Source organism: Euphorbia lathyris, chromosome 8 (genome assembly GCF_963576675.1).
Source record: "Euphorbia lathyris chromosome 8, ddEupLath1.1, whole genome shotgun sequence".
In the NCBI taxonomy this organism is placed as follows: domain Eukaryota; kingdom Viridiplantae; phylum Streptophyta; class Magnoliopsida; order Malpighiales; family Euphorbiaceae; genus Euphorbia; species Euphorbia lathyris.
In genome coordinates, this window is record NC_088917.1 from 18535390 (window position 1) to 18554889 (window position 19500).

The 19500-nt window shown below is 35.5% G+C and overlaps 1 protein-coding gene across 3 annotated transcripts; it reads right to left on the bottom strand.

Moving 5' to 3' along the window:
• Positions 1-17629, bottom strand: LOC136202404 (pleiotropic drug resistance protein 1-like). 3 transcript variants are annotated; one of them, XM_065993005.1, is made up of 17 exons: positions 17543-17629; positions 5178-5479; positions 4821-5102; positions 4303-4619; positions 4053-4213; positions 3782-3885; positions 3516-3672; positions 3337-3444; positions 3099-3262; positions 2469-2801; positions 2082-2372; positions 1912-1995; positions 1703-1836; positions 1250-1477; positions 991-1162; positions 556-810; positions 1-459 (listed from the first exon to the last, which is right to left on the bottom strand). In XM_065993005.1, the coding sequence occupies exons 1-17, from the start codon at positions 17601-17603 to the stop codon at positions 202-204; spliced, it is 3411 nt and encodes a 1136-aa protein (XP_065849077.1). In that variant the 5' UTR covers positions 17604-17629; the 3' UTR covers positions 1-201. The 3 variants fall into 3 exon arrangements, with proteins under 3 accessions (XP_065849077.1, XP_065849075.1, XP_065849076.1); XM_065993003.1 differs by having other exon boundaries at positions 1-810; XM_065993004.1 differs by lacking the exon at positions 17543-17629 and adding an exon at positions 5745-5900 and having other exon boundaries at positions 1-810.
• Between the last annotated feature and the right edge of the window lie 1871 nt (positions 17630-19500).

Below are 19500 nucleotides of genomic sequence, written 5' to 3' on the forward strand. Positions count from 1 at the left end.
CAATAGTTTGATACAAGTCAGAAATTTAGAACCATATCTATTCAAATGAAAAGAAGCAGTTATATATATATATATATATATATATATATATATAGCAAAAGAAATGAATAGTAACCTTTGCAGAACACTTGACAATATGTATAAACTTGTACATTTGTCAGACTTCCATATTTGATCAAAATAATAATACAGTTGAAGGAATCATCTTTGCTGGAAGTTCAGTGTCTTGATAGCGAATGCAAAGATGAAGCCAAAGAGCAGACAGAATCCAACTACAACGATACCACAAATGCCAACATAGTCGTGTCTGAACCCGAAATAACTCCTTAAGAAATCTTCCACGGTTTCACCAGTATCTATTGTATCCTTTACGTCACCAAATTGTGAAGCAACCAATCCGTACAAAGTCCAAGCCACTGGACAACACCAATAGTACCACGCCCACCAGATAGGAATCCTCTGTGATTGATATTTACAAATTACAATGCTTAGTTTTAACTCATCAATCTCTATTGGAAACGAAATATTAGCGAAAGGATAGAGAACAAAAGTTACTGGTCGAGGTATGATAAATCCCGAAAAGAGGCTCCAGATTGCGTAGAAGGCAGATGCAACTACAGCAGCAATGTTGGGATTGGGGGTAATGGCTGTAGTCATCATTCCATAGAAACTGAAGTATAAGAAGCTGAAGAACATGAAGAATATATACCAAAAGAACTTGTTTGCTGTCCATTCAAAACCAATCATGGCATATACTATAACGCCATAGATAATAGTCTGAATAGCAACATAAGGGACTTCAATCATAACCTGCAAGGAGAACAAATAATCAGATGAAGAACCAATTAGAATCAAATTCTCAGAAATTATAAAGTTTTTATTCACGTTTCACCTTTAATCCGTAAGTAACTGAAAAGGCTTAAATTATTTAACCATCTGAATGCTAACTTCTCTCAGAATATATAAGAGAGATTCAAGAATCAGTTTTACCTGTCCAAAGGCATAAGGTAATGCAGAATACATTCCAGCTGCTCTTTCTCTATAAAAAACCGTCCTCTCAATTGCCACAACAGGCTGCACTGCTACAGCATTTTGTATTCCAATAAAAAGGAGAGCAACATACAAGGAACCTATTGCATTGAAAATATCTTGCTGCCTTCTTCTGCAATCATGAACATTGGACAAAACTTAAAGTTCCATGAAAAAAGATTGTAGCCTTTTTTAGATAGTGTGTTGCAATCCTTTATACCTCTTAGAGCCCAAATCCCAGAATATAGTTCCAAACATCAAAGCTATAACTATTGCGAAGAAGAGTTTCACTGCAGTATATGGTGGGTTTCGCCAGTATGACCAATGTTGCTTCCACAGGCAAGCCATGCATTGGTTCAAGAAAGGCTGTGAGTATTGAGTAGGGAAGTATAAATCCTTAGAACCTGGTTGAGGCGTGCTTAGTTCTTCGATCAGGGCTTTATTTCTCCTAAATTATTCAACGATACAATACATCAGAAACTTTCATTTTTTCTTTTCTTTTACTTTTCGATAAGAAGAAAATTTATTTAGGTGTCATTAAGTAGTGATGCAATCTTATATTTCTACATTTCAATATACTACTCTAATAAGTTTATGACTGTTCCAGCTTTCCCATGAAATATTGGCACTACAAAAATCTGACCAAAATAGTAACAAGATATTTTCCCCTGACCTGTATAGTTCTGAACTCTTGTAGATATCAGCATAGTCAATTGCAAGAGCTGCTTCCTGTCCTGCTGAAGTGATCTCTAGCATCCAAGTTGCTGGGTTGTACCCATCCTTAATTTTTGGAACTCCGTGAATATCCTTAAAGTAGATGTCTTGCGGTAAGTAGGAGAAACACTTATATAATTTAATTTATCATGCATCTGAAAAGCTAACCTCAAAATATTCTATTAGAATGTTAGAATGCCTTCCTATTGGACCAACATAAATTTCTTCACCTCCTTTTTGCAATAAAATTAGCTGTAATGTCATAAAACATTATTCAGTACTGCCTAAGATAGGAATCGATAAAGATCAGGAATTCCATGTCCAGAAACATGTATCACCTCATCAAAAGAATCAAAAATGTCAATGCTTGGTTGGTGTATTGTGCACATCACAGTTCTCCCAGTATCTACTGTGTTCCTAACAGTTCTCATAACTATGGCAGCTGCTCTAGCATCAAGGCCAGATGTTGGCTCGTCCATGAAAATTATAGATGGGTTTGCAACAAGCTCAACAGCAATTGTCAGCCTCTTCCGCTGCTCAGTTGAAAGACCATCAACACCAGGCAATCCAACAAGTCCTCCTCTTAAAGAGGTCAGCTCCACAAGCTCCATTACTTCCTCAATGAACATCTGAAATCCATCAATCATCCTTACTCCTCAATAATCTAAAGCATGACTAGTAAGCAAAACTGATTTTATAATAACAGAGTTGCTCGTGACATGTACCTTTCTTGCATGAGAATCAACCTCGGGCGATAATCGAAGCCAAGCAGAATAGAGCAATGACTCATAGACAGTAACATTAGGGGAGTGGATATCAGTTTGCTCACAGTAACCTGATATTCGAGCAAATGTTTCTTGCTTTTTTGGATATCCAGATATTGAGATATTTCCCTCAATGTAACCACCACTTTTTCTTCCAGCCAAGACATCCATTAATGTGGTCTTGCCAGCACCACTAACACCCATTAGAGCAGTTAGGACTCCAGGCCTGAATGCACCACTAATACCTTTCAGAAGTTCTAGGCGGGCTTCTAGAACACCTTGAGCTTTCATCTCCTGTAAGTAATACAAAATTAAAAAAGTGGGGCATATTTAGAAACTGTATGACAATAAAATTAATGCATGCTCTTGCAGTTTGCAGTCACAGAATGATTATTGAAAGTAAATGCCTATGACAACGCTAAAACAATTCAAAAATAGGAAATTTAATGACAACTTCAAACTTGAGAGACATTCACGACCTCCTCTTAATTATGTGAATATTTATATCATTACATTAAAAATATCAAGGCTTCTCAAATCTATGATATAGGTCTTGAGGTATAATCTGATTTATTAATAAAGAAAATGTACCCGTGGCATGTTGACAGCATACTTGATTTCTTTGAAAACCATAGAAAGAGGTTCAAAAGGTAGAACCATTCCCCGTCTCTTGTTCTCAATTGCATCACCGAAGCTGCCCATGGTTGCACATTGTGTCCAGGATGAGATGTCTGTGTGATTCTCATTCCCTCTTTCTGCGTTGATTAATAACGATATAACTTAGAATATGGAAGAAAGACTAATAAAAATAGGAAAGTTTGTGACTCACTGAAAGAGTTTCTTCTCGCTGTTGATAGTTCAATATATCCTCCAGTTCTATTTGTATTTTTCTCAACTAAGGCCTCCTCTGATATTACTGCCTGAGGCTTCCCAAAGGCTGCAATCAATTCGGGCATTAAAATATTGGTCGGACTTCCAACATAAAAAATGTGACAAAATGGTACTTACGATCAAGATATTCTAGGGCCAAGGTGTAAAGGATATTGAAAAAAAGAGTATATCCAATCAAAGCAACTAATCCAATCCAATACCAGTGTGCTTCAGTAAAAATTCCACGTTTGTTCAAGAAATAAACACCTAGTGGCTCAGTTGAAAAAGGAGCAGGCTGCAACACATATATTTCTGGAAAGTTGTTATAAATATTTATCGGATTGTGCTAAAAAACCTTTCATGTTGTTTTTTCCAATTAAAATGGTCAAAGAAACAAAGCTTACATGTCTCCATGATTCCCCAAGAAATTCATTGACAGATATAGCATTCTGCACATACGACAATGGGGAGACCCAGTAACCCCATAACCACCACTTCTGTACATCATCTGGAGCACAAAAATAAAGTACGTCTTCAGCATCAGGATTCAACTAACATACAAGAATTAGGATATGTACAAACAGACTTAAGATATGCATAATCTGTTGCAATAATGTCTTGAGTTTTATATTGACTTGAGTTACATAAAAAATGTGCATTCATGAGTCAAATTACCTTTTGATAAGACGAATCCACCTAAAACTAGTATTGCAACTAATGCAAATGATCCGAAAGTGTTAGCAACAATTATATTCCTTCCAATTGCTGCCATCAGACGAAATAGACCAGATGCCATCTGGTTTGTACATAGAAGTAACATGTACTGCTTGAAAAACCTGCCATCAAACAAGTTCAACAAAATTATTCAAAATGCCATCTTCAAAAATCAAGGAAAAACAATTTCAAGATATTTCCATTTTCTTACCTCTCAATGTTGGGCTCAAAGCCAATAACGTAGTAAGTAATAATCACCCATATGGAAACTTCGAGACATGAGATTGGAATTTTAAGAATCCATGTGGGTAAAGCATATGCCCATGAAGGGTAGAACAAAAGATCCCTTTGCTTATAGAACACAGGGAGCTTCATAATCAACAATGCGAGCTCCACAAATCCATTGAACATAAGAGTAACTATGGAATAAAAAAGAGCACCAAGATAAGTTGCAGCATCTGTTAGCGTGTCATGATGCATCTTTGTTCTTGGAAATACTGAAATTGATATGAGAGCCAAAATAATAATCTGAAAGGGAAAAAGAAATGTTAATCATACATTCAATGTTTTAATTTGAATTTGCGAACATTTGCAATAACTTAGGAACTCAAAAGTTGATCATCTAAATTGAATCTTTTCTCTTTCATATATATATCCATTCACCAATTTCCGAATTTACTGAAAAGTTCATTATGTAATACTATTCCCATTACAAAAAATGCAACTCACTTGGATGAATTTGAAAATGTAGACAAAGGAGTTCCTCTTCACGAGCAAAAGTTCTCTGGAAAAGCATGCTTTTAGGAGTTCCTTCTTGCTGATACCATACTTGTTAGTTGTTAGTGCCGCAGGATGAGATTTAGACTTGTCAAATGGTGTAGCAAGTTCATCACCTAGTCTTTGCCCAATGTGAAATGACTGGAATGCTTCAGCAAATTCCTTGACAGAAACAAATCTATAGGGCTTATCTTTACAATCCCAATACTGCTCTTGATCTTTCCTTGATGTTACCTGTCAAATTTCAGCAGGAAATGTTCATTAACAAGTCCAAAAGTGCATATAAAAAGTAATTGCCACAGAAATTACTTCTTGTAGGAAGTCAGCAACTCCTTTCCTCTCAGGACACTTGAAGCCCATGTATCCAAAGAACTCAAGCACATTTTCTCGTGGACCTTGATACACAATTCGCCCATCTGACAAAAGAATTATGTCATCAAAAAGACCATAAGTTTCTGGTGTTGGCTGCAAAAGTGAGATGAGAGCAGTTCCATTGAGAATGTGGATTGAATGTCTGAGTGAGTTCACAATTTGAAATGTTGTTGAACTGTCCAATCCAGTTGATATCTCATCCATGAACAATGCTCTTGCTGGTCCAACCAACATTTCCCCTGCAATGAATTCACAACTCTATAATAACATATTGAAAATATGGGAATGATTCCATATAGAAAAAAGGCATTGAGAAGGACGAAGATTGAAAACATTGCATTTTTAATATTTATTTAAGGGAAAATACATATTTCATTTCCAAATTTTGCAATAACCAGAAAAAAATTAACATACAGTAGGATCATCAAACTCGACTTTTATAGATCATATCTCACTCAATTTGACAATACTGTAATTTAAGATCCGTTCAGTTCAATTCCATACCCGATCGTAACTACGGCATTCAAAAGCTTCTCCAAAAGCTAGAATAATCTTCCGATTTGTCGACTTAATGGTAGAAGACATTGCACTACTGCCGGTGGCTACAGGCCCTAGCGCGAGAGGGTTTGAAGATGGAAAATACAAGCCCTTGGCTGTGAAATGGACCATCAAAATTGGAGGGATTTGGAGGTTTTTGAACTTTTTTTCTTTTTATATTTTTTTTTACCGAACCTTCCAAAAAAAAAAAAATCCTTTACCACCGTTTAGGGTTGTAAAAGCCACTAATGAGTGGTTATTTAATAAAAGCTCGATCGTCTTCGGTTCGATTTATAAACGAGACGAGAGACGAGAGACGAGCTTGGATATGGAAAAGCTCCGCTCGAAAACTCGCGAGCAAATTTAATTGTATGTTAATGAATAAGTTCATGAGTAAATTCAATTATAATGTTTATTATCATTGCTCGTGAGCAAGCTTGGTTCGATTATATTTTAATAATAAAATTTTTATAAAGAGAAATGTAAAACAACATAGTTTTGTATAAATTTTAATTTTATAGATTTCAAAACTATATAATTTTATGTTAAAGAAATTCTTTTTTTTTAAGTAAAAGTTGGGTTACAGGCTAAGATCGGAATGCAAAGATCCCAACTATAGGTTGGCAACTTCACAAAACCAATCAAAAACCCAGACCCGGATTTTATTAAAATGAGGAAAAAATACATGAGAAAGATTAAGAGAAACGAAATTGTTCTAAACAATACATATCATCAGAAATAAATCTATTGCAAAAAGCTGGTGCAGAATTCCACCAAACAATATGATCTGTTGTGACGCCAAATTTAGCCAATGCATCAGCCGTTCTATTTCCTTCGCGAAAAATATGAGTAACATTTAGATCCATAGAAGAACAATGCCGAAGACAAGCAATCCAATCCTGTCGCAACGCCCATGGAACAACAAGAGAGCGCTTCCTAAGCAAATTTACCACATAAATAGAATCACATTCCACCCATAATTTGTGCCATCCTTTTTCCCAAGCAATCTGAATAGCAAAAATAACGGCTTTCAATTCGGAAACATGCGCAGAAGGGGTATCCACTCGAAACGCAAAACAACCCCGAGCAAATCCTCGAGTAGTACAAAACACCCCCCTGCGCCCCCCATTCCTGTATTAATGTTTGCAGAACCATCTGTGTTAACTTTGAGCGATCCCGGTGGAGGACGAACCCAAGTAACACTAACAATATTAGGAGCTCGAGGGGGTCTAAGGGGAATGTGTAACTGCCTAAGAACACGAAGCTCATCAACATTGTTTTTCATATGATCTTTATTACCAATACCGCCTTCACGAATCATAATCCAAAGCCTACGAAGTACAAGATGAATTGATGGTGTTTCATTCTCAAATATCGCATTATTTCTAATGTACCACAAAATCCAAATCAAACTAACAACTCCAACTGACCATAACAAACCCACTTGAGAACTGAAGCTATGATTTAAACAATTCAAGATAAGAGTAACTAGAGAATCCGTCAATATGATAGGTTTACCAAAAAGAGAACCCAACGCTCTCCAAGCAATCTGAGAAAAAGGAAAATGAACCAGAATATGTTCAATTGATTCTGAGGCCGCTTTGCATAAAATACAACGGGAAACAGTAGGTATGCCACGCTTTTGCAATTGGTCATGCGTGGGCATGTAACCCAATAAAGCCCTCCAGTAAATGATCGAACGGGAAGGAGGAATGACTTCAGACCAGATAAACTTGCACCATGGAACCTTTGCTGCATTATTACCTAATGAAAAATAGAAATCCTTGACAGTAAAAATACCTGAAGAAGAATATGTCCAGACGCAGAAATCCTCATCATCACCGCCACGCCTAATCTCCATAATATGTTGTTGCAAAACCTGTGGAAGCTGTTGCAGATTTATCCATGAATCTCCATTAAGAAATTCCTCAACGCTATTAAATCGAGTACGTTGGATATTACAGGGCAGATTTAATTGTTCACCCACCGAGGGCTTAATCCACAAATCACTCCAGAAATTCAGCTTTGAATTATTGCCTATCCACCAATGAGATTGATCCCTAAGAATATAGTAGACCTCTCGGATTGAAGGCCAAATCGAAGAATTAGAAATTACAGCTTTCGGGAGCCCAGAACGCGTAAGAAAACGCCGTTTTAAAAGAATTGAAACTAAAGAGCTCCCAGTAAGTAGTTCCCATGCCATCTTGCCAAGAAGAGCCTTATTAAATCGACGCAAATCTTTTATGCCTAGACCTCCATTCTCAATTGGACTACAACAGACTTTCCACGAAACAGTAACAAGTTTTCTTGTGTCAATACAGCCAGTCCACAGAAAATTCCTAATACAATTATTCATCCTTTTCAAAAGCGTCATTGGCCACTTGTAAATAATGAAGGAATGAACAAAAGCCCCTGTCAACACTGACTTGATCAAAGTTAACCGACCCGCAAATGAAAGAGAAGTTCCTTTCCATTTACTAAAATTAGCCAGGAACCTATCTGCAAGAGGCTGTAAATGACAACGCCTAGGAGCTCCGATAAAAAGTGGGACGCCAAGATAAGAGAAAGGCAACCCCTGCAGCCATATGCCAATTAAATTCGCCAAAAAAGCAGCACGTTGGGCTGAAGTATGCTTCCCAAAATACACAGCCGACTTTCCCCAATTAACAATCTGCCCTGAAAGAAGACCGTAAAACTCAAAAAGATTTTTAATAGTGCGCATATTCCGGACGGTAGCTTTGCCAAAAAGCAATATATCATCAGCATATAACAGATGTGAATGAAAACAAACCCCACGGGCAAACAACATATTTTCAAACTCACCACTTGCTTCTAATTTAGTGATCCAACGACTAAAGAAATCCTCAGCAAGACCAAATAAAATAGGAGATAGAGGATCTCCTTGACGAACCCCACATGAGCAAGTAAAATAGCCCCGAGAATGGCCCCCAACAAGAATCGAGACTCGAGAAGAAGAAAGGATATTAAGGATCCAGTCTCTAAACTGCAATGAAAAACCGAAAGCCTCTAAGACTGCAAGCAAAAAACTCCAATCCAGTGTATCAAACGCCTTCCGGATGTCAATTTTCAAAGCCATATTACCACCAAAACAACGTTTGTCCAAGGAATTAATCCCTTCTGAAGCTGCAGAAATACAGTGGTGGATACTTCGATTTTTTATGAACCCGAATTGGTTTTCAGAAACAATGCGAGAAGCAATAATTGCAAGTCTGTCTGCGAGAATTTTAGAAATAATTTTAAAACTAAAATTACTCATAACAATTGGTCGATACTGATCTACTCGGCTGGCACCCTCGACTTTAGGGATTAAAACCATGAGATTAGAATTCATACCAGGAAGAATATGACCGTTGTTAAAAAAACTTTTAACCATATTACAGACATCAGAACCAACAATGTCCCAAAAGGTTTGGAAAAAAACCCTGTGAAACCATCAGGCCTAGGTGCACTGTCTTTATCCATACTAAAAACTGAAATCCGAATTTCCTCATTTGAAGGACATCTCACCAAATCAATATTGTCTTCTGCTGTGACAGATTGGGGCATAACATCTGCAACTACTCCTAAATCCACTGAAGTGCTACGACTAGTAAAAAGTTGGGAGAAATAATTCACCACATGTGAAGAAATAGCTTCCATTGAGTTTGTAATTTCTCCATTAATTTCCATAACATCAATTCCAACCCGCAATTTTTTAATAGCAGCAACACGGTGGAAGAAAGACGTGTTTCGATCCCCATCTTTTAACCATTTAACCCTGCTCCGCTCTTTATAAAAAGATTCTTTCCTCTGAAGCTCTAATTCAAGGCTAGCATGAGCTAAAAGCTCTTGCTCATGAAGATCAGTCTGGAATCCCACTTCTTCAAGCTGATGTTGAACCGCAGCTAATTTCTCACTTGCAACACGAATATTTTCATCAAGCAGCCCGAAAACATTACGATTCCAATTTCTAAGAATGGGACGTAAAGTACGCAATTTATGGCATAGAAGTTGCGCAGGAGGTAATGAGATTTGTGCATCAGCCCAATGCTGAGCAATTACCCCATGTAGAAGAGGATGAGTAACCCACATAGAAAGGAATCGGAAGCGAGAAACATGAGGATCACCATGAGAACAGGAAAATAGAAGAGGATTGTGATCCGATAAATGTCGCGGAAGCGCAACACAAGAAATTGAATCCCAAAAATCCATAAAACCTGACGAGACCATTGATCGATCCAAACGGCACTCAACCCTTACAGAACCTAATCTACCATTACACCAAGTGTACTTTGCACCAACTGTATCGACATTAAAAAAACCGCACATGTCAATGAATGACTGAAAATCAACACAAGACGAACTAACCGGTAAGGCACCCGTCTTCTCATGTGCTCCGACGATTGCATTAAAATCTCCTATAATTAACCAACTCTCTAGAGCTGAATCACATAGGCCAATAACATCTGACCAAAGAGATAAATGACGAGAAATTAAATTTCTGGCATAGACGAAGGTCAGACGCTGCACAAAACCCGATATACTATAATCCACTGTGATATGTTGCTCATGCTCACGAATAATGGTGACCTGATGAGAGATTCTTGCAAATAGCCACAAAGAGGGAAAGTTTCTAACATTCCTGGCAATCAGCTTCAACCCCAGACTACTCCAAAGTGTATTCGGAATACTATCGAACTGAACCATTGGCTCAGCAATACAAACAAAATCAGGTTTATTTTGTGAACAATAAAGGCTAAGAGCCCACTGTGTACTAGGGTTATTCAAACCCCGACAATTCCAATAAAGGATAATCATGGATAATATCTTCCCGGTTTCTTGCGCTCTCTTTTAGGGCGCATTGATTTAGAGACATTAATCTCAATTGACCGATGATTTAAATCCGAAGAAACAACCTCATCTTCATCTGCCCATGAAACACGCTTTGAATTCTGAAAGTTTGAGTTGGAAGGTGATAACTCTGAAATAATAAGTTCATTGTTTGCGCTCCCATCCATGTTGGATAAAAGATCAAATCTATTAGGGGATAAAATGTCAGCTTTCTGTGGCGAGTCTGTAAAAACAATACTCATCGGACGAGAGACATTAACATTATAACGTTTACTGATTGGTGGTAACCAATTGGTTATCGTTTTAATACCATTTCCCGTCCCAACTTCATCCTCTAAATCAGATGATGAAGAGCTATTAATTTCTTCAACAATAACGTATTCTCCTGAAACCTGGTCACGGACATGTACCGACTATTTAAGGGCATCAGTAATATTTTTAAGAATACCAGAGACAGGAATATCATCATTACTTTGATCACGAACTTTTTTCCAAATTTTAATGTTGTCTGGTTCTCCTGAATTATTCCTTGGAGTATTAGATTTTTGTCCATCAAAAGTATCTGATTCCGATTTAGATTGAGCCGTGGAACGTTTACGGGACACAATTAAGCTTTTAAATTTTGATGTAATAGAGACTATGGCAGTATCATTCTGATTTGAAACGTTATTATCCGAGATTTGTTTGCATTGATACGCCACATGCCCTATAGTCGAACATTGTTTACAAAATTTTGGCAAATCTTCGTATACAACCTAAATCCACAGTTTTTTGCCATCTCTTTCAATCCCAACCTGTGTCTGTAATTTACTCGCCATATCAACATCCAACAATATCCTAGCAAAATGTCCATAATCTCCTTATAAAGTAGCTCGATCAATTTTAATAAGACCACCAAGACAACGAGCAATGTCCGAGAGGATCACAGGGTCCCAGTAAACCCAAGGAAGATTGTAAAGTCTTACCCATATCTGAGTATTAGTTGTTTTTTGAGATAACGGATCAAAATCTGGGGTCCATGGTTGAATACGGAAAACTCCTGGTTTGAGTCCAATGATTCCACGACTGCGAACCAGCTGTTTAGCTTCTTCAGAGGGAAGCAAAACATGATAAAAACCCTTTCCTAAAGAGATCAAACGCCATGAGACAGAAATTCCCCATGCTTTCGTTAGATTTGAACGAAGATCGTCAAGTCTCCATGGTGTTTCTCCTTTATTCAAATTTAATCGTCTAATTAAAGAGTGATTACATAACTGTATCCGTTTTTCAAAAGCCTTCTGATTAATCTTCACAGACTTGTATTCCCCATCATCGGAAATCACAGCTTCCGAGACCGGAGGGACAAGTGAAGATGAAGCAACCACAGAAGCAAATGATTTATGATTCATAACGGAACTAGACCGTTTTTTATAATCAGCAAACATTTTTTCAATTCGATGATCAACTACAGGTCGAAGAACAGGTGAAACCGGCCCAGCCATGGTGGCCGGGACTGCGAGGAAAGACTTCGATCTTAATCTCAGATTTAAAAAAATCTAAAATAAGATATGTTGTTTGAATTGCTCAGATCTGAATGGGGAAAATCTGATCGAGAGAGCCCCTCTCTGATAGCCAAACAGAACCACCGCATCAGACCATAGCCACCGCGAAAAAAAGAAGATGACGCCAAAAGATGATTTTCGTCGGAGGAGCAAGACGATTTTCGCTAGAGGAGCAATACGATTTAGCGAGCTTGGTTGATCGGTTGATCTTATGCGACCAATCAAATTCCCCAAAAGTGGAATTAATTGAACCCTAGCCTTTGAATTCACCAATCGCCTTGCCTTTTTCTTTCTTTTTCTTTAAAACTTGTATAATCTATTATCATATGGGCCAATCAAATTCCTCAAAAGTGGAATTAATTGAACCCAAGCTTTTGAAATCACCAATTTGATTCTAAGAATACAGTGCGTTGGCGGTGGTTGAGGAGAGGAAGGGCGGCGATCGGAGATTCAGATCTCTAGACACGCTCCATCCAACTAAGAGATTTTCAATGATTAGTATATCAAAACTCCTAACATAAGTTGTTCGCGAGCGAAGTTCATAAACTGAATTAACAAATTGCTAACGAGAAAAACTCGTGAATAAACTCGTTAAAAAGCTCGCAAACAGCTTATAAGGAGCTCATGAATAAAATGTTGATCTTGAACTCATCAAATTTCTGACAAACCGAACCTAAGCAGACCAAAACTCTACTCGGTTCGGCTCGATTACAACCCACCATCCAATTTTAAGCCACTAGTAAAGTTAATAGTTTAAACTTATCATACCCTTCCTCCCCTCGCCTACGGGGGGTAACAGACGGTAACATAAAATAATTCAAAAGGAGAAAAAAAGGGAGTGATCATAAAAAAATGTATATATTTGTTTCGATTTTAGAAAATGAATAATATAATTGTGTTTGTGATTTGTTAGGAGATAGGAAAGGATATTATTGATCGGTTTTCAAAACAGAAATAAGAAAAGTAAGAGGGACAACACGTCAATTTCACAATCTGATTCAGAATCAGTCGCTCTATCTAAAGTATGAGCTACATGATTCGCAGATCGACTAATAAATTGAACACAACAATTATAGATATCCTTTATAAGAGCTTTAGAGTCATTAACAATTAAATAAAAATATAAAGATTGAATATCATGGATAGGTTAAACTAAAAGTTGAGAATCTAATTAAAGCGTGAAATCTTGAAACTCATTTGCCTTCAGTCAGCTTAAAGCTTTCGTCACACTAAGACTTTCGAAAATCAATACCTCATAAGTGTAAGGAAGCCTACTATTTCTAGCAAACATAAAACCAGCAGAGTTGCTCAAGATGAAACCATATCCAACACGTTGAGACAATGGAAATACATCAACATCAACATTACAAATAAGCGAACCAGGGACAAAGGGTAACCAATGAGTTGTCGAGATGGGAACAGTAGAAGCAATAGGCTGATGGGTATGGCACTGGTTCAACCGAAATAAAAAAAATGTGGTGGATGCGCTAAAAATACCCCCACCGTCGAAGAAAAGTTACTTCAAACAAGCTGGTTCTGATTACGCCATAGATCCCAACACATAATCGTCGGAACAGCAGAGTCCGAGATAGATTTATAACAAAAAATATATGCCTAAAGATCAGCTAAATTGGTAAAAAGTGAGCTGATATCCCCAATATTAGAGAAACTCCAAACATGTTTTGTAGTTGTATACTCAACAAGACATGATAAACATTTTCATCATAGAGACCACATAGAGGGAAAACCTTTGAGACTGGAACGTGTCGGGGTTTTAGAGTTGTTCTAGTTGGAAGGCAATAAGAGATAGGGCGCCAAATTAAATCTTTATCTCTAGGAGGAAAAACTAATTTTCACACTTTTTTCGAGCTTTTTTATTATGAGCTTGGACAGAGAGTATTTTGTATCATTCCTTCATAGTATATCGTCCTCTCATTGCTTTATATACCCGGGCCACTAGGAAAGTAGGATGATTCAAAAACATCCACCATTGTTTTGTAAACAGAGCCAAATTAAAATCCTATCATTTTTCTGAAACTCATTCCACCAACAAATTTTGGAAGACATAATTTATCCTAGGAAATCCATTAGATGTCTTTGCCATCTCCACCATTCGAGCCCCATAAAAATGAGTTCACTAAACACTTAAGCTCCATACAAAGTAACTCAGATCTTGAAAAAAATTTACTCATTCATTGATAGTTCCAACTTAGAGTACTCATTAGTTCCGACAATTACCAGCTCGTCAAAAACGAGATATTCTTACTCGGTTTTAAATACCAACTCGTCAAAGCGAGATATTCTTACTAATACATGTCATTTTTAAATACTTATTAATTTGTCATTAAAAAAATAGAAAACTATCATTAAGAAAAAAAAAGGCTTAATGCTTCTCCAGCCTCATTAACTTGTTCAAATTGGTCATTTTACCCCTCCAACTCATCGAACGTCCTATTTACCCCCTTAACTCTATAAAAATGGTATTTCTCACCCCTTTAACTTGTCCAAATTTGTCATTTTACCCCTTATCAACTCATCGAATATCCTATTTACCCCATTAACTCCATAAAAGTGGTATTTCTCACAACTTATGATCCTATTTATCCTCTTAACTCCATAAAAATGGTATTTCTTATCCCTTTATAGTAGTAAAAAAAGTTGAAAAGAGAAAGAACGAATAAAAAATACAAATAACAAAAACGTTAATATAAACAAGTTAAATACATTATATGTAGGGATAATGTACCAAAATAGGCCTATGATTTTTGGAGAAGTATCAATTTAGGTCCCACTTACAAAATAGCATAAATATAGGTTTAACGTTTAAAAAAGTTATCAATTGAGGCTTCGATAACGGATTGTAAGAGGTAAAAAATACCACTTTTATGGAGTTAATGGGGTAAATAGAACATTCTATGAGTTAAGGGGATAAATGGACAAGTTGAGAGGGTGAGAAATACAACTTTTATGGAGTTAAGGGGGTAAATAGGACATTCGATGAGTTGAGGAGGTAAAATGACCAATCTGAACAAGTTAAGGGAGCTGAGGAAGCATTAGGCAAATAATAATAATAATAATAATAATAATAATTGTCTTTAACATAAGAAACGGAAAAAAAAAAATAAAAATTCAATTAAGAGAAAGAAAGGAGGGGGGGTCGACATTAAAAAAAACAGAAAATTGTCATTGAAAAACCCGAAAGCCTTGGGATTCCAACGCTCCAACGCAAATGAAATAGAGATTAAAAAAAACGACGGATCGAGGCCAAACATAAACGGAGAGATCCGATCCGAGTTCAGTTCAGTTCAGTATCAATCAGTTCAGTTCAGTTCAGTAACTTATCATTACTTATTATAATAATAATGATAATTATTATTATTATTATTAGAACCATTATTTTTTTTTTGTAAGCTTTTTATTTTGATGACGCGAAGTTTGGGTGTCAGAATTGGTTATCCACATTTGCTATTACGGTTTTTAATCTTTGGAAATGGAGGAATATTGAATTGTTTAGTGAGGGATATGACATCCCAGGTGATAGAGTCAGGTTTATAAAGTTTATAATTGTTTCAAATCATCTGTGTTGGGGATAGTTATGAGTTTGTTCGGAATTACCTTCGTTTGGAAGAACGGTTTTTGTGTTGGGTCAAGCCGCCGGAGAATTTCGTAAAGTTAAATATTGATGGCTCCCATAATAAAGCAACTGGCGGCATTACTTCAGGGGGGATTCTACGGGATTGTAATGGTTTGTGGATTGTAGGTTTCAACCAATGTATTGGGATCGGTTCCTCTTTTGAAGCTGAGCTTTGGGGGTTGCATACTGGTATCACTCTGGCTCTTAGTCGTCGCTGCCTCGCGCTGGTTGTGGAGTCAGATTGCTTTGAAGCTGTTAGAATTGTAAATCAAGCTTGCCCGTTACACCACCATTCACGGGCCCTTATTCAGGGAATTCAATCTCTCCTCCCTAGTTTTGATAAGATTTCCATATCCCATATTCATAGGGAACAGAACAGATGTGCTGACCTCCTGACTGGCCTGGCTCGCTCATTACCTCCTGGGATTCTGAATTTTCCTTCTGCGCCTGTTGTGCTGAAGGATGTTATCCGAGATGATTTCATGGGTGTCTCTCTTTCTAGAGACATTGTTATTTAACTTGCTTTTCTCTTGTTACTGTCTTTTTTTTTCTTTCCTCGTTTTACCAAAAAAAATAAGCTTTTTATTTTAATTATTACTATTTTTAAAGGATTATATTATTATTTCAGTTTCAGTTTCAGTTCAGTTTTTTTCGATAAAAAAGAATAGAGCCTTACTCTAAACCCTTGAAACAAACGTCCCCTAACCTTTCATAACCTTCATCCAACAACACCTTAGCCCTTGTTTAGGGGGTGTTTGATTACCTACTTTTCACCTCATGTTTGTCTTTTACTTTAAAGGCAGAGTTTTAGGTGTTTGGTTAGACATTTCCTATTTGCATTTTATGGCTAAAATGTAGCTTTTTTCTGCTTTTTGAAAAAGCAGTTTATTCAAATAGCAAATCATAACAATAAACAGCAACATCAAATAACACGTAACAAAACGAGGCCTTAAATAATGTGTGATTAAAGCACGTTAAGTTAGAGTAATTTAAGTGAAATATGATAATGGATTGTGATATCAATCATGAAAACTCTCTCAATTTGGATTGTTGAGAAATCTATGTATTTTAAAAATTATATTTTGAGTATTTATGGGCGCGTTGAGCCTTCTACAGGCCTCCATATTATTTTGTTTGAAGATATTTGTGATACCAGTATTCATATGGATCGTTAAATCTAGGTTTATTAAAATTCTAAGTTAGAGATTCAAAACATTCTAAGACTTAGATTTAATAAACTTAAATCTAACGGTGAATGAATTTATTTGGTTATTAAGATCCATATGAACACCGCTACACCCAGATGATCTTCAAATAACTTTTGTTCTTTTTTATTTTGTTTTAGGTTTTTTCTAGTTTTATAACTTTTTCCAGTGTAACCAAATTTTTTTTAAGAGTAGAATTTTAATTGAAAGTGAAATCATATAATGAATCACTTCGGGTGGATTAATTAAATTTAAAAAATATTAAAATTTTCACCATTGGATGAATTTTACATTTCATCATTCAATGGTGAAAAAAACGAAATAAGACTTATTTTGTTAAAAACAAAGTAAGTATAGAAGGCAATGCTTACTTTGTTTTTTACAAAGTAAGCTTTACTTGTATGTTTTCACCATTGGATGAATTTTACATTCTATGGGTGAAAAAAACAAAATAAGAATAGAAAACACATTAATTAAGATAAAATCAAAATGAGAATTAATATTATTTAATTAATCATATATTGTTTTATTTACCTATAGTGAGTCGTTTCTTTTCACCACCAGAAATACCTCGTCTCATTTCATCACCAATCATCGTATCAGCACATATTTCAAGTCCTACAATCTGTCAATGCTCAATTAATTAATAGAATATCATGTACTAATTGATTAATATATGAATTTTAATCCACGATTAAATATTACCTTCAGAATGTAATCTGTAACTATATTTGTTTCTTGCCCTGCTAATGCTGCTGCCTGCATAAAATAATTACTTGATGGATTAATTATCATATAAAAAACACTTTAAATGACAAGTCTTTAAATTTTCAGAATTTTAAATAATGACCTCTTAATTATTATTTTTCCAAATTAAATATTTGAATTTAATTTTTACACACATTAAACTTTTCGTTGATAGATTTGTTAGCCAAGCCGTTAATGAAGTACTGTGTAAAATTTAGAGATCAAATACTTAATCTTTGAAATCGTAAAAGTTTAAAGACGCATGCTGTGACCTTTTTTTACTTAATTAATCATTTTATTATTTTTAAAATATAATAAATAATCATTTCACTTTTTTCTTCTAAATTTGAATATACATAATATTAAAGAAATTGAAATGAAAAATAAAAGATGTATGAAGATGATTTTGTGTTTCTAATGTTAAACAATATCATTTGAATTAAGGATAAAGTACAAATCAACTAAAGAATATAGAATTAATTAAATTTAGAATTTCACTTCCAAATAAATATATAATAATAAATAATAAATATATCAATTTTATATTATATTAGCTGATTATAATAAATTAAATCTCTCCAATTCATGCTCTTTTTTATTATCACAAGCAAAAAATCATATTTAACCTCATGTTTATAACTTTTATTTATTAAGTTTTTTTTTTTTATAGAAACACTTATATCTTTAATAAATGAACAAGCAAGTACAATAAGAAAAACACAAGGAATAAAACCTTACAAGAACCATAAAAGCACAAAAACAACTACAAATAGTAAAAATAACCATAAAAAGTATTAAAAACAAAAAAGAACAAGAAAATATATACTTCTCGTAATTCCAAATCCATAGAAAAGCATATGCAAACCAGTCATCATCATTTAAGCCGATCTGAACATTCGGATGTGAATCCTTTCTTTTGTCGCAACCACGTAGATCTATTGATCTACGAACAAGATAAACCGCTTCCGCTCGTGCTAAATTCGAAAAAGGTATAAACGAAAGAATAATGGAGAGCCGATACAATTCAGACGAATAAAGAGATCAGATGAAGTATATAAACACAGACAGAAAAAAAACAATAAAAAGATACAATAAATCTAACCGGTGGAAGGAGGAATGAGGAAGACAAACTTCCTTCTTCCTCTTTAAAGTAGATTCAAAAAATAGGAAAAGTCGTGTATTTATTAAGTTCTTAACTTTTATACGTATTTATTAAGTTCTTCACTTTCTCAGCATCCAACAAATTCTATGCAGAAATGAGGTTATTGATTGTAACTCAATAAGAATATGGTATCATTTGAAATTTTTGAAAGTTTAGGGAACAGTTGAAATTTTAAATCAAATTCAGGGACAACATATGTATTAGGTCCAAAATTGCTTAAAGTTAAAAAGACAAAATTTTACCAATACTTACATTAAGAGCATATCTACATTTCACCAAAATATTAGGGATAAATTTAGATATTATCCCAAATAACAAAGTGGTGGGATGTGAGCAAGTAAACAATTTAAACCCTTCTCAAGCTCGAAGTTAGGGATGTAAACAAAACAGAGCGCGGTGAGGGATGCATTTCTCATCCCTGTGTCCCAACTAGTTGGGAATTCCCGTCCCCATCCTCTCGAACTAGATAGGAACAAATTTATCTGGACCCCATCCTGCGTGGAATCTTCATTCTCTGTTTATAGATGTTCTAAAAACCTTATTTTCATTTCCCGTTCTCGCGAGGAATCGCCGTTTATATTAA

Coding starts and splice junctions, on each gene's coding strand:
- LOC136202404 (XM_065993003.1), bottom strand. CDS start 17,603: ATGATTGGTGATGAAATGAGACGAGGTATTTCTGGTGGTGAAAAGAAA. Junction 3,263..3,336: donor AGCGAGAAGAAACTCTTTCA/GTGAGTCACAAA, acceptor TAATCAACGCAG/AAAGAGGGAATGAGAATCAC. Junction 2,802..3,098: donor ATGCTGTCAACATGCCACGG/GTACATTTTCTT, acceptor TATTACTTACAG/GAGATGAAAGCTCAAGGTGT.